Here is an 11,381-nt window from a genome sequence, read left to right on the forward strand (position 1 = left end):
TCTTGATCCATGGGTAATACACCACCTTGATCAGATATCCATATATCTCAGGTAGGTGACGTATCCTGCCTGACCTACGTTGGTCTTGTTCTATTTGAGCAGGTTGCTCTTACACAACTACTTGTGTTTCCTTCTCTAATTCCTCCATAGGTGTATCGATACTTTGTGATTCTTGAATTTCTTCAAGTTCTACTTTCCTCCCACTGATTCCTTTGGAAATAAAATCCCTTTCTAGGAAAACTCAAGTTCAAGCGACAAACACTTTGCCCTCAGAAGGATTGTAGAAATAATATCCTCTTGTTTCTTTAGGATACCCCACAAATAAGCATTTGTCAGATTTGGGCTCAAGCTTAGTTGAAATTTGTCGTTTCACATAAACTTCGCAACCCCAAATCTTCATGTAAGACATATGTGGTCTCTTACCACTCCATATCTCATATGGTGTCTTTTCAACCTTTTGGATGGAACACGGTTAAGTGTGTAAGCTGATGTCAATGGTGTATGTCCTCAAAAGGAGTTTGGAAGATTGGTGTGACTCATCATGGATCGGACCATGTCCAACAGGGTTCGATTTCTTCTCTCAGATACACCCTTCCATTGGGATGTTCCAGGAGGAGTAAGTTGGGATAGGATCCCACACTCTTTCAGATGGTCATCAAACTCTAGGATTAAATACTCACCACTTCGATCTGATCGAAGAGTTTTAATATTATTACCTAGTTGGTTTTAACTCGTTAGGTTTCACCCTTTTGTATTAATGTTATTAATAGGCATTTCAAGATCAAGGACATACAGTCCATTGTTCATTTGTGCAGTAGCATAGAATATATCATTCAAATAAATTGAGCAACAATTGTTCTTTATTATAAATGAAAAACCAAACTTGTCCAAACAAGCAATGGAAATAATATTCCTGCTAATTGCAGGTACATAATAACAGTTCTCTAACTGAATTATTAAACCACTAAGTAAAGTCAATACAAAAGTTCCTACGGCTAAAGCAGCAACCTTTGCTCCATAGCCAACTCGTAGGTCGACTTCACCTTTTGCCAAATCTCTACTCCTTTTTAGTTCCTTCACATTTGTACAAATGTGAGAAATGCATCCAGTATCTAATACCCATGATGCAGAAGTAGATAAATTAATAACAAAAATACCTAAAGTTGAAGTCTCTACTCCATTCTTCTTATCTTCCAGGTACTTTGGGCAGTTCCTCTTCCAGTGTCCGGTCTTACCGCAATGGAAGCAGGTGCCTTCTTTTGCTATGCCTCCACTAGGCTTCAAAGCAGCAGTGGGTCTGGGATTGGCAACTTCCTTGCCCTTCCCCTTATCACTCTGCTTGGTGGGCCTTTTGTTCTATCTCTTTCCATTTCTGATCATCAGAATGGACTTCCCTTTTGACTTCAGATTCTGCTCGGCAGTTCTTAACATGGCGAGCAGTTCAGGAAGAGATTTGTCCATATCAATCATATTTAAATTTAGGACAAATTGACTGAAATTATCTGGCAACGATTGCAAGATCAAATCAGTTGCAAGTTCCTTTTCAAGGGGAAAACCCAATCTCTCAAGGTTTTCCACATACCCAATCATCTTGAGTACATGGGGACCTACAGGGGCTCCCTCAGCTAACTTGCTTTGAAAAAGGGCTTTTGAAACTTCAAACCTCTCATGCCTTGCTTGCTCTTAATAGAGCAACTTCAGGTGTTCGATCATATCGAATGCTGACATGTTCTCATGTTGCTTTTACAATTCTGAGTTCATGGTAGCTAGCATGAGACAAGCAGTTTCATTGGCATCATCGACATGCTTTTTATAAGCATCTCTTTCTGCCTTAGGTGCAGAACTAGGAGGTTCCTCTTCAGGAACAGGTGTCTCCAAGACATACAGCTTTTTATCATGTTTGAGGACAATCCTTAGGTTTCGGTGCCAATCCAGAAAATTTGTCCCAGACAATTTTTCCTTATCAAGGACTGATCGCAGGATGTTGTTAGAGGTGTTTGCTGTCATGGTAATCTACATAAGGATTAATGAAAATATAAGTATCATTGACATATTCAATTAGGCCTTTAATTAAATATGCTCCCACTATTTTACTCAAAACAAATGACCCTCATCATCTGATTCGGAAAATCCCGTTGGAAGATTTTCTAGTGGGTCGAGATCCATATTTCACTTCGTTCTAAGTCCGCGTAGGCGGATTACACAAAACTAGGTTATTTAGGTAGGAACTCCTTCCAATTGTATCTCATACAACTCTCGAAAATTTCAATTGGGTGAATAACTCCTTATTCCAATCCATCATATGGATTATTCCCAACTCTTGCTTCTAAACATATATATAATCTTATTATAATTTGTTTAGTTAAGTTTGACCCATTGTTTTAACAGTTGGATATTACAATTATCCCATCGCACCTTACTAATATATAGATCATGCACCTCGCGTAGGCGAAATCTACATTATCCATTACTAGTCTTGATGAGTGTTAAAACTTGGAAATCATAAACTTAATATTTAATTTGAGGGAATTGCAATTTTTCTGATCTCACCGGCTTGTTTATCATATAAACCGTCTCTCACATGCATCAACATACATTCACATGCATCAACATACATACATACATAATGAAACAGTTATGGCCCCTAACGCAATTGTTCTCCCAAGCCAATGAGAGAACCTAAGCTAACCTACAACGATCTAAGCTTCTCCAAGCAAGATCTTCATGGTTGTCCTCCTTTGGCACTGACTTCTTTGCTTTCTTCATATCATTACATTACATGAAAGAAACTCGTTTTACATACGAGGGAGTGAGATGAGAAAAGAAGTTACATTTGGGAGATTAAGAGAGAGGCACGACACGCAGGTCGTATTTTAAAAACCCAAAACAAAACAAAGGAAAACTAAGGCCATAACCGATCACCACAAGACAATAATAAACACTTTATTATTATTATTATTAATTCCTTTAATTAATTAAAATCAAATTAAATTTCGACGATCGATCACACTATGCAGAGTTAGCCGGGGTTCCGCTGCTCGAAAATTTTAATGAACAATTCATTTAAAATTGACGTCGTCTTTCGTATCAACACTTGATACTTCAAAGCACTTTTTCTAGCCGAACCGGTGAATTTTTTCTTGCGTTAACCGGTTAACCATATGCGTTAACCGGTTAACTCTGTTTGAAAACTTTTAGAAAATTCTTTTCTGCCTTGCGTTAACCGGTTAACCATATGCGTTAACCGGTTAACACTGTTTGAAAAACTCAGAAAACTGAATTTCGTCTTGCGTTAACCGGTTAACCAAAAGAGTTAACCGGTTAACACTATTTGAAAACTCAAAAAAATTTATTTCGCATTGCGTTAACCGGTTAACCATACGCGTTAACCGGTTAACACTGTTCGGAAAAGTGTTTAGAACGCACAACTCTTGTGCAGTCATACCCCAATCGCATAACTCTCTGACAACACAACCCTTGTGTCGTCACTAACCCTGATGCACCAATTTCAGACCGTCAAACACATCTCGATTGTTAATTCAGTATGATTGATCAACACGTCATTGCTTCACCATACTAATGTCGGATCAAGAAACAAACGACCATTGATCGCTCAAAGGAAAACAATCATCGAGGGTTTGAATGAACGAAACAAGAACACTATATCATATATAATGTATTTTGCATCAGGGTTACATATATCACATATATGTAACTTGATCGATCTCAATTTAACCTTTGATTCATTCTGTCTTTAATCATATTATTACAGAACAAAAACAGTTATCAGATTCATGGTTTCGTAAGTGGCTCTGATACCACTGAAGAAGAATTGCCATCCAAGGCGCAGCGGAATTTAAAAATTTCTCCATTTAGTGATCCTTACGAATGGGCATGATCAGTGATAGAATCGTTACCTCTTGTGACAATTCAAACCTTTGGTGCAGATCTCTTGAAACGACCAAAACCTTGGATATAAATCCACAGGGCGATCACGAACGTTGAACGATGACAACGTCTCTACTCAGTCCACACCAACGGATTCCTTCAATCGCAGTGCTAGCTGTTATGAATGAAGGCTTTGAGTGAGAGAAAGAGGGAAACAAAATTCCAAGTCTCTACTTGAATTTCTGTCTGAGTGGAGTTACAATGCTTCTACCCAAGGGGTTCTATTTATAGAACCACTTGTGTGGGCTTCAAGCCAAAAAGCCCACTTAAGTGCATTTTGCCCATATCTCATAATATGCCAAAATCACTTAAGTATTTGGTACCTTACCATATTTCGTCTCCCACTTAAGTGCACCGTACCTTACGGTGTTCCTTAGTTATTCTATCTCTCATCAATCCGTCCTTTGTGTGTGACCCTATAGGTTTTCGTGGCGTTGGCAATTATATTAAATCACGCATTTAACATAATAAATAGTGAGCGGTATCTAGCAACACATCATTGCTACCCAAGTCATGAAAATGTCATGTGATCTGACAAAACCTCCTGTGATAATAATTATGTGTATAATTACCCCTTTGCCCTTATGTCTATATTGAACACAAGGTATAGACCGTGTCACCCTTGTCCAGTTCAATATTGGGCCCATAGACATTTATCCTGTTACGCAGGATTGGCAAATTCCATCTAGGACACTCATGTCCCTCAGCATGCTTCGTGGAGCACCCATTAACTGTCTTTATGGTTATCCAGTTACGGACAACGTTGGATCAGCAATAAGGCACTCGACTCTACACCTAGGATCCATAGTGGTTTCAGGTCGAAGAGTGGTATACACTATTATCACCATGAGATTAACTTATGACACTTTGCATAACTTTCTATATAGTATTCTCATAGCGGGTCAATCCGGTATAAATATTACTCCTAATATTCATACCTATGTTTAAGACTTGATAACTCTTTATCCATGATCCATGAGATGTGATCATCAGTCTACAAGCATAATAGTCTTAATGCTTTAATGTTATCCCACTTCACATTAAAGCTCGACTACGGATACTTTAAGAATAGTGTCCTTATGTTTAATGTGTTCTCATGATTAAGTCACACTTAATACATTAAACGGACTATCTATTCCAGGGACTTTATTAATCAACCATAATAAAGAAAATGCCTTTAAATAATTCGATACAAGTACCAAAAGTATTGGCCTCTAGGGCTTACACCAACACTATGGGTTGGGGGGATGTGTGCTCGCTAAGACATCGCGTCTTATGCCTACATATCTCATCTGGAATGAGAATCAGAGCAAATCGTAGTTCGGCTAACTACGGGGTTATGGAGTGGGTTTTCGACGAACAACGTTACTACGCAATCTACCGGATGCTCGACCTTTGGAGACTTACTCACCTGTAGTAGAAGGAGTAAACGTGTGTTTAGGAGAAGAAAAATCAATGAAGGGTTAGGGTTTGGTGAACTCATGCAAAAAGGCAGTCCTTGACGAAGGAACCTGTAAAAAAAACACACAAAACATTGCCTCCTATCGAGGTCTTCGAGCTAGGAAAGCAGTAAAATGCGGGAAAAATGTAAAAGTACCACGCGGATAAAGATCCGAAGTAACAGCAGTTAGAGGAATGGGAAACCCAGGGATCCTCCCAAGCTAACACCATCAAAGAAAGTGAGTCAGTACAGGTAATCGGAATGAAACCTCCAGGGGGTATCCCACAAATAAAGTGGAAAACCACGCAAGTTATCCCTGCAAAAGTCATGTGAGCCCTCACAAAAACTCAACAAAAGGGTTAGTGAAACACGATAAGCATTTTTTTCATGGATAACAATATGGTTTCAGAAACCTCAAACCCTGTGGCATACACTTCAGAAATTAAACGATTAAGCATTCAAGACATTATTTATACATTCATACATAATTATGACCCGTGGGTAAAAACCTAATGAAACTCATCCATCATACCTCAAACATTCAGATGATCCAAATTAAGAGCATAAAGGTAATGGGAATAAGGGCAAACCTGATTGTAGAGCTTGATTGAAATTGAGTGGCACCCGTGAGGTTTACAAAACAATCTTTAGGGTTTATGTGAGGCAGAGGTGATTCTGTGCAGTTGAGTTCCCTTCAGGGTTTGGAGGCTGCTCTGAGTTCTCTGTCAGGTTTCTCTCCAGGTTTTGTCCAGGGTTTTGTTTCAAGGAAACCCCAGAGTATTTTGCTTCTCCTCCTTTTTCTCAAGTGAAGCCTTGGTATTTATAGACTGAATTTCATGGCTTTGTGGGCTCAAATGAGAGAGACCCAAGTCCAAAATTTTTTGTTATATTTTATTTATTTATTTATTATTATTTTTATTTATTTATATTTATTTATTTATTTTCGTTTTTTTTTTCTTTTTCGTTTTTATAAATAAAGCTTCTTGGATCTAATTCTGATTGACATGATGAAATGCAATGTATCTAATGTTAAATGACCTAAAAATGAATGCATGCATGAGGTGTAAAGCGTATGCTTCCAGGAAAAATGAAGGGTAAATTTTGGGGTATTACACTTCTTAGCTTTTGTTTGACAGCGGGGAATTCTTCTTTAAGGGGAAACTTGTGGGTCACGATATCAGTGTCCAATTCGAGCATATCTTGGTATGACCAAGCAAACACATCGTCATATTCGTGGAGGAGCTCTATCAACCTTTTCTTCACTGTATCTTGAAGTGCAACGCCTACCCTTACTTCTCTCTTATCTTCTTCTGTTCCCAGATTGATAACTTCCACGTCTTCCTGGTGTGGTTGAATGACCTTCTCTTCTTTTCTGAGTAACCTGGCCAACTCTTCAGGGAGTTCGCAGTCTTCCCCCACTTCGTCTTCAGCTTGGTAGACTGGACAATCAAAATCATATTGGACCTTAGCAGTGTCATTATCAATGGTCTCAGTGGTGTTTCTGCATGTTATGATTTATGCAGTTTATTTAGAAAGCGCGTGCATAAAAATTGATGCCATTTTTGTAAATAAATAACACGAAAGGAAAGGAACAAAAATTTGGATGCAAATTGTCATTTCATTGATAAAAACTCTTGAAAAAGATAAAGGAGGCCCTACAACACGCCACTGTGCCTTGGGCAGAGCACAGGGTTTTGTCTAAAATAATAAAATTACTTTTGAAATATTTAGGGAACTTCCACAGCCTTCCAGTTTGTCAGTTCTTCATTAGGTGCGGCTTGTCGCATCCAGCTAGACACCCCCTCTTCGTGATCTCCATCACTGATCATCGCCACCTGCTTTCCAAAGATGTGGCCAGCGCTGGTGAATATTTTCTCTACATAAGGAATCTTCTCTTTGTCAGGTTAGTTACCGACTTTATTTGATGACGGGTCGTACCCCAGGCCAAACTTGTCTCGTTTCTCTTTCACTTCCAACACTTTGCCCCAATCTTGAGCATTTTCACTTTCCATAACAGCCTTAGCTCCTTGCCACGAAGCCATGGATGGTCCTAATTTCGGGGTCTCCAATGCCTGTTAGATGGCCATCATATTTACTACTTCCAAGGATTGGAATGATGTTTCCATTATCTCGCCATCCACCTCGATATATCGGAAAGATGTCAAGTGACTAACCAAGATATCCTCCTCTCCTCCAATCACAATCTTCTTGTCATTTGTAATGAATTTCAGTTTTTGATGCAGAGTGGAGGTGACAGCGCCTGCAGAGTGAATCCAGGGTCTCCCAAGTAGGCAACTATAACTGGGATGTATGTCCATGACCTGGAACGTGATATTGAAAATAGTTGGACCTATCTTGGTTGGTAAGTCAACCTCTCCTATCACTGCTCGCCTTGAGCCATCAAATGCCTTTACGATTAGGGTGTTGGGTTTCATACTTATCCCTTCTATCGGCAACTTTATTAAAGTTATCTTCGGCATGACATTCAGTGAGGAACTGTTGTCCACTAATACCCTTGATAGTATAGTGTTTATGCATTTCAAGGAGATATGTAGAGCTTTGTTATGGTTCTTTCCCTCGATTGACAATTCATCATCATTAAAACCCAAGAAATTCCCCGTGGTCACACAAGCTATCACATCATAAAACTGTTTTATTGTTATATCCTTCGTGATATGTGCGGCGCTCAATACTTTTAATAACGAATTCCTGTGTGCTTCTGAGTTGAGCAATAGAGATAACATGGAGATTTTTGAAGGTGTTTGATATAGCTGGTCCACCACCTTATAATCACTCTTCTTGATTATCCTCAGAAATTCTTCAGCCTCTTCACGAGTGGCTGCAGCTTTAGGAGACAGGTGCATGTCTTGCATTTCTTGATTAGGGACAGGTAGGGCTGGAAATGAGTCGAGTCGAGTCGAACCCGTCGTCAGCTCGACTCGACTCGATAAGAATTGGTTTAGCTCGAAACTCGACTCGAGTTCGACACGAACTTTTTTTTAAGCTCGAACTCGACTCGTTTTAAGTTCTTGAACAACTCGGTTCAACTCGTTAGGTTCAGTTCGTTAGGTTCAGTTTGTTTACTTCACGGACTAAAAAGTCATTTTTTAAAGTTTATTTTTTTTTATTATATTTGACATTTTAAATTATTCTTTTTAAAGGGAAAATATTAAAACAAAATAAAGCTTTCAAGAGATAAATTTAAAAGTCTAATTCAAAAACTATTCTTTTTTAGTTTAAGTTTGTCTCAAAAACTATTACAAATATAATAAAATGGTACAACAAAAACTATTAGAAATTGATACATTCCCATCACAAAATGATTATTTAACTTCAATCTTCATTACACCAACTATCAACTGATTTACTGTCATAGCTAGTAAGGAAAGGATAACCTGCAAGGTGGAAGAGGGTAATTTTTAAGCCAATTAAATTCATATATCAGAATACCAACACAACATGATCATGGTATGCTATGCTAAATCAATTACTTCTATAAATAAATTCATTTTAAATATATCACAAATAGCAGTACCTTTAAAATATATCATAAATATCAGTACTTCATATATCACAAATAGCAGTACCTTAAATCAATTCTTTTTAAATTCATGAAATTTCTAGATTTATGTTACAACATTGGTATGGTTTGAACACCATATTAAAGCTCACAAATTAATATACATTGCAGCTACCTTTTAAATATATCACAATTAACACAATACTAGTTCCTCATATATAACAAATAGCAGTACTTTAAATGATTAATTCTTTTTAAATTCATGAAATTTCTAGATTTATGTTACAACACTGGTATGGTTTAAACACCCTATTAATTGTATGAGATGCTAACACTAACAAGTAATAAAGACTAAATACACAGTTAAGTATACAACAATCTCACTCACCTGCATTGATAGCTCTCTATTTATCATCAAGGGAGTAATGTAATTTCTGTTTGCACTTGCTCCACCTATTAATAAAAAGAAGAATTTAGTTTTAAAAATTATCAATGCTATTTTTAAAAGTTTATATTATACTTAATAATCAAAAGAGAGCATATTACCATAGGTTTGTTCCTAATTCCATGCAATATTCAAAGCCAATCACCACCACAAGTTAAAGCTTCGACAGTAGATGAACTTAAAGAAGCTCGAAATGAATCGATAACTCTCCCTCCAGCGCTAAAGGTTGACTCCGAAGCCACAGTAGATATTGGAATGTCAAGAACATTTGTTGCCATATGGGACAACACTCTATATTTTCCACAATTCAATTTCCACCATTCCAAGGCACAAAATGACATATGGCCGTTATCTTTAGGTTTGTAAGTTGGCTCATTCAAATACTCTTCAATTTCAGATTTTACAGTAGGAATTGCTTGTTGTTCTTCGACATAATTCATTAACAATGACCACCCTGAGGATTTTTGTGACTCCAAAATAAGCCCATTTTGATCAACACCACTTCTACTAGATCCTTCTTCACTATGCTCACTAAGTATATCAGCATACTCTTTGTACATATCATCAAGTGCGATACGCACATTTTCTATATTTTTTCTAGCTTCAACTTCCGGATAAATTAAGGGAAAACACATGTTAACACCCATCATTTTGATCCTATGGTCCAAAACAGAAGCAAGCGATATAACAAGATTACATTGGCTCCAATATTTGTCAAATTTTCCCTTCATCGCTTTTGCCATTTCTTTCATAAAATCAAATTCATCTTGGATAGCTTGATCTAAAACTAGTTTGATTCGAAATACCTCAGCAAGATATAAGTTAGCAGTTGGATTTTCACTACCTGAAATAATATTTGTAACAACATTAAATACCTCTAGCAACTTGCAAACTTTTTCAACCTTTTCCCAATCATCATAATCTGGAAGAGTTGTATAGCTTGGTTCTCGATCTTGAAAATGAGGGAAGACTTCTTTGAACTGCATTGCAACTGACAACATTTGATAGGTGGAGTTCCAACGAGTAGGGCAATCAAGAATTATTTTTTTACCACCAAGCTTTAGTTGTTGAACTATTTGTGAGAATGTTTGCAACCTTTCTTCAGACTGATTGATGAACTTCACACTTTCACGCACGTCTTCAACTATTTTTGCTATTTTCCCAATACCATCTTGAACAAGCAAATTTAGAATATGCGCACAACAACGCACATGAAATAACTTTCCATCTAACACTAATTTTCGGTGCCTTAAAATCAGAACTTTTAACTCTTTCAAACATCTATCGTTGTAATGTGCATTATCCACTGACACACTAAATATTTTATTTTCAATACCCCAATCTTTAAGACATTTGAAGATAGCATCAGCAATATCAACACCACGTCGAGGAGGAGGAACATGAACAAAACTAAGAATGCGTTTCTGCAAAACCCAGTCAGCATCAATGAAATGGCCAGTTAACACCATGTATTCTATCTTCTGATTTTATGACTTCCATAAATCAGTGGTCAAACAAATCTTATTTACTGTCCTTAAAGTAGACTTCAACTTTTTTCTTTCAGCTTCATAAACAGCAATACAATCATTCTTCAATGTCTTCCGACCAATTTTCTCATATGAAATATTAGAACACTTCATCATAAAATGAAAACCTTCTTCCTCAACAATACTAAATTCATGTTCATGCATCATAATCCAATGTGCGGTGGCTTCTCGTTGTCTTTCATGGTCATATTTACCTCCTGAATTCATTAGTAGTGGTCCAGAAAGCTTCTCATCAATCTTGCTTTTTGCTGGCTGAAAGTTTAATATTTACCTCCTGACAAGACTTTGTTCTACAATTGTCGTCCGTCAGAGATCCTTGCTCATTATCAGCCAAAGCTTCAAATACATCGGATTCAGAATTGGTGGAGAAATGGTCATTATGTTCAATGTAGCCCTTTTCCAATATATATCACCAATTTCAAATTTGTAAAGATCTATGGAGTCTTGTCATTCGCAGACTACCATTCTATCAAATAAATT

At 37.3% G+C, this 11,381-nt stretch overlaps 1 protein-coding gene across 1 annotated transcript; it reads right to left on the reverse strand.

The window, feature by feature from the left end:
• Window positions 1–8,625: 8,625 nt before the first annotated feature.
• LOC127081747 (zinc finger BED domain-containing protein RICESLEEPER 2-like) lies at window positions 8,626–11,108 on the reverse strand. The gene is made up of 4 exons (XM_051021970.1): window positions 10,884–11,108; window positions 9,500–10,778; window positions 9,298–9,362; window positions 8,626–8,643 (listed from the first exon to the last, which is right to left on the reverse strand). Exons 1-4 carry the CDS (start codon window positions 11,106–11,108, stop codon window positions 8,626–8,628), a joined length of 1,587 nt encoding a protein of 528 aa, XP_050877927.1.
• Between the last annotated feature and the right edge of the window lie 273 nt (window positions 11,109–11,381).

The sequence above is a fragment of the Lathyrus oleraceus genome, chromosome 5 (genome assembly GCF_024323335.1).
Source record: "Lathyrus oleraceus cultivar Zhongwan6 chromosome 5, CAAS_Psat_ZW6_1.0, whole genome shotgun sequence".
Classification (NCBI taxonomy): Eukaryota; Viridiplantae; Streptophyta; class Magnoliopsida; order Fabales; family Fabaceae; genus Lathyrus; species Lathyrus oleraceus.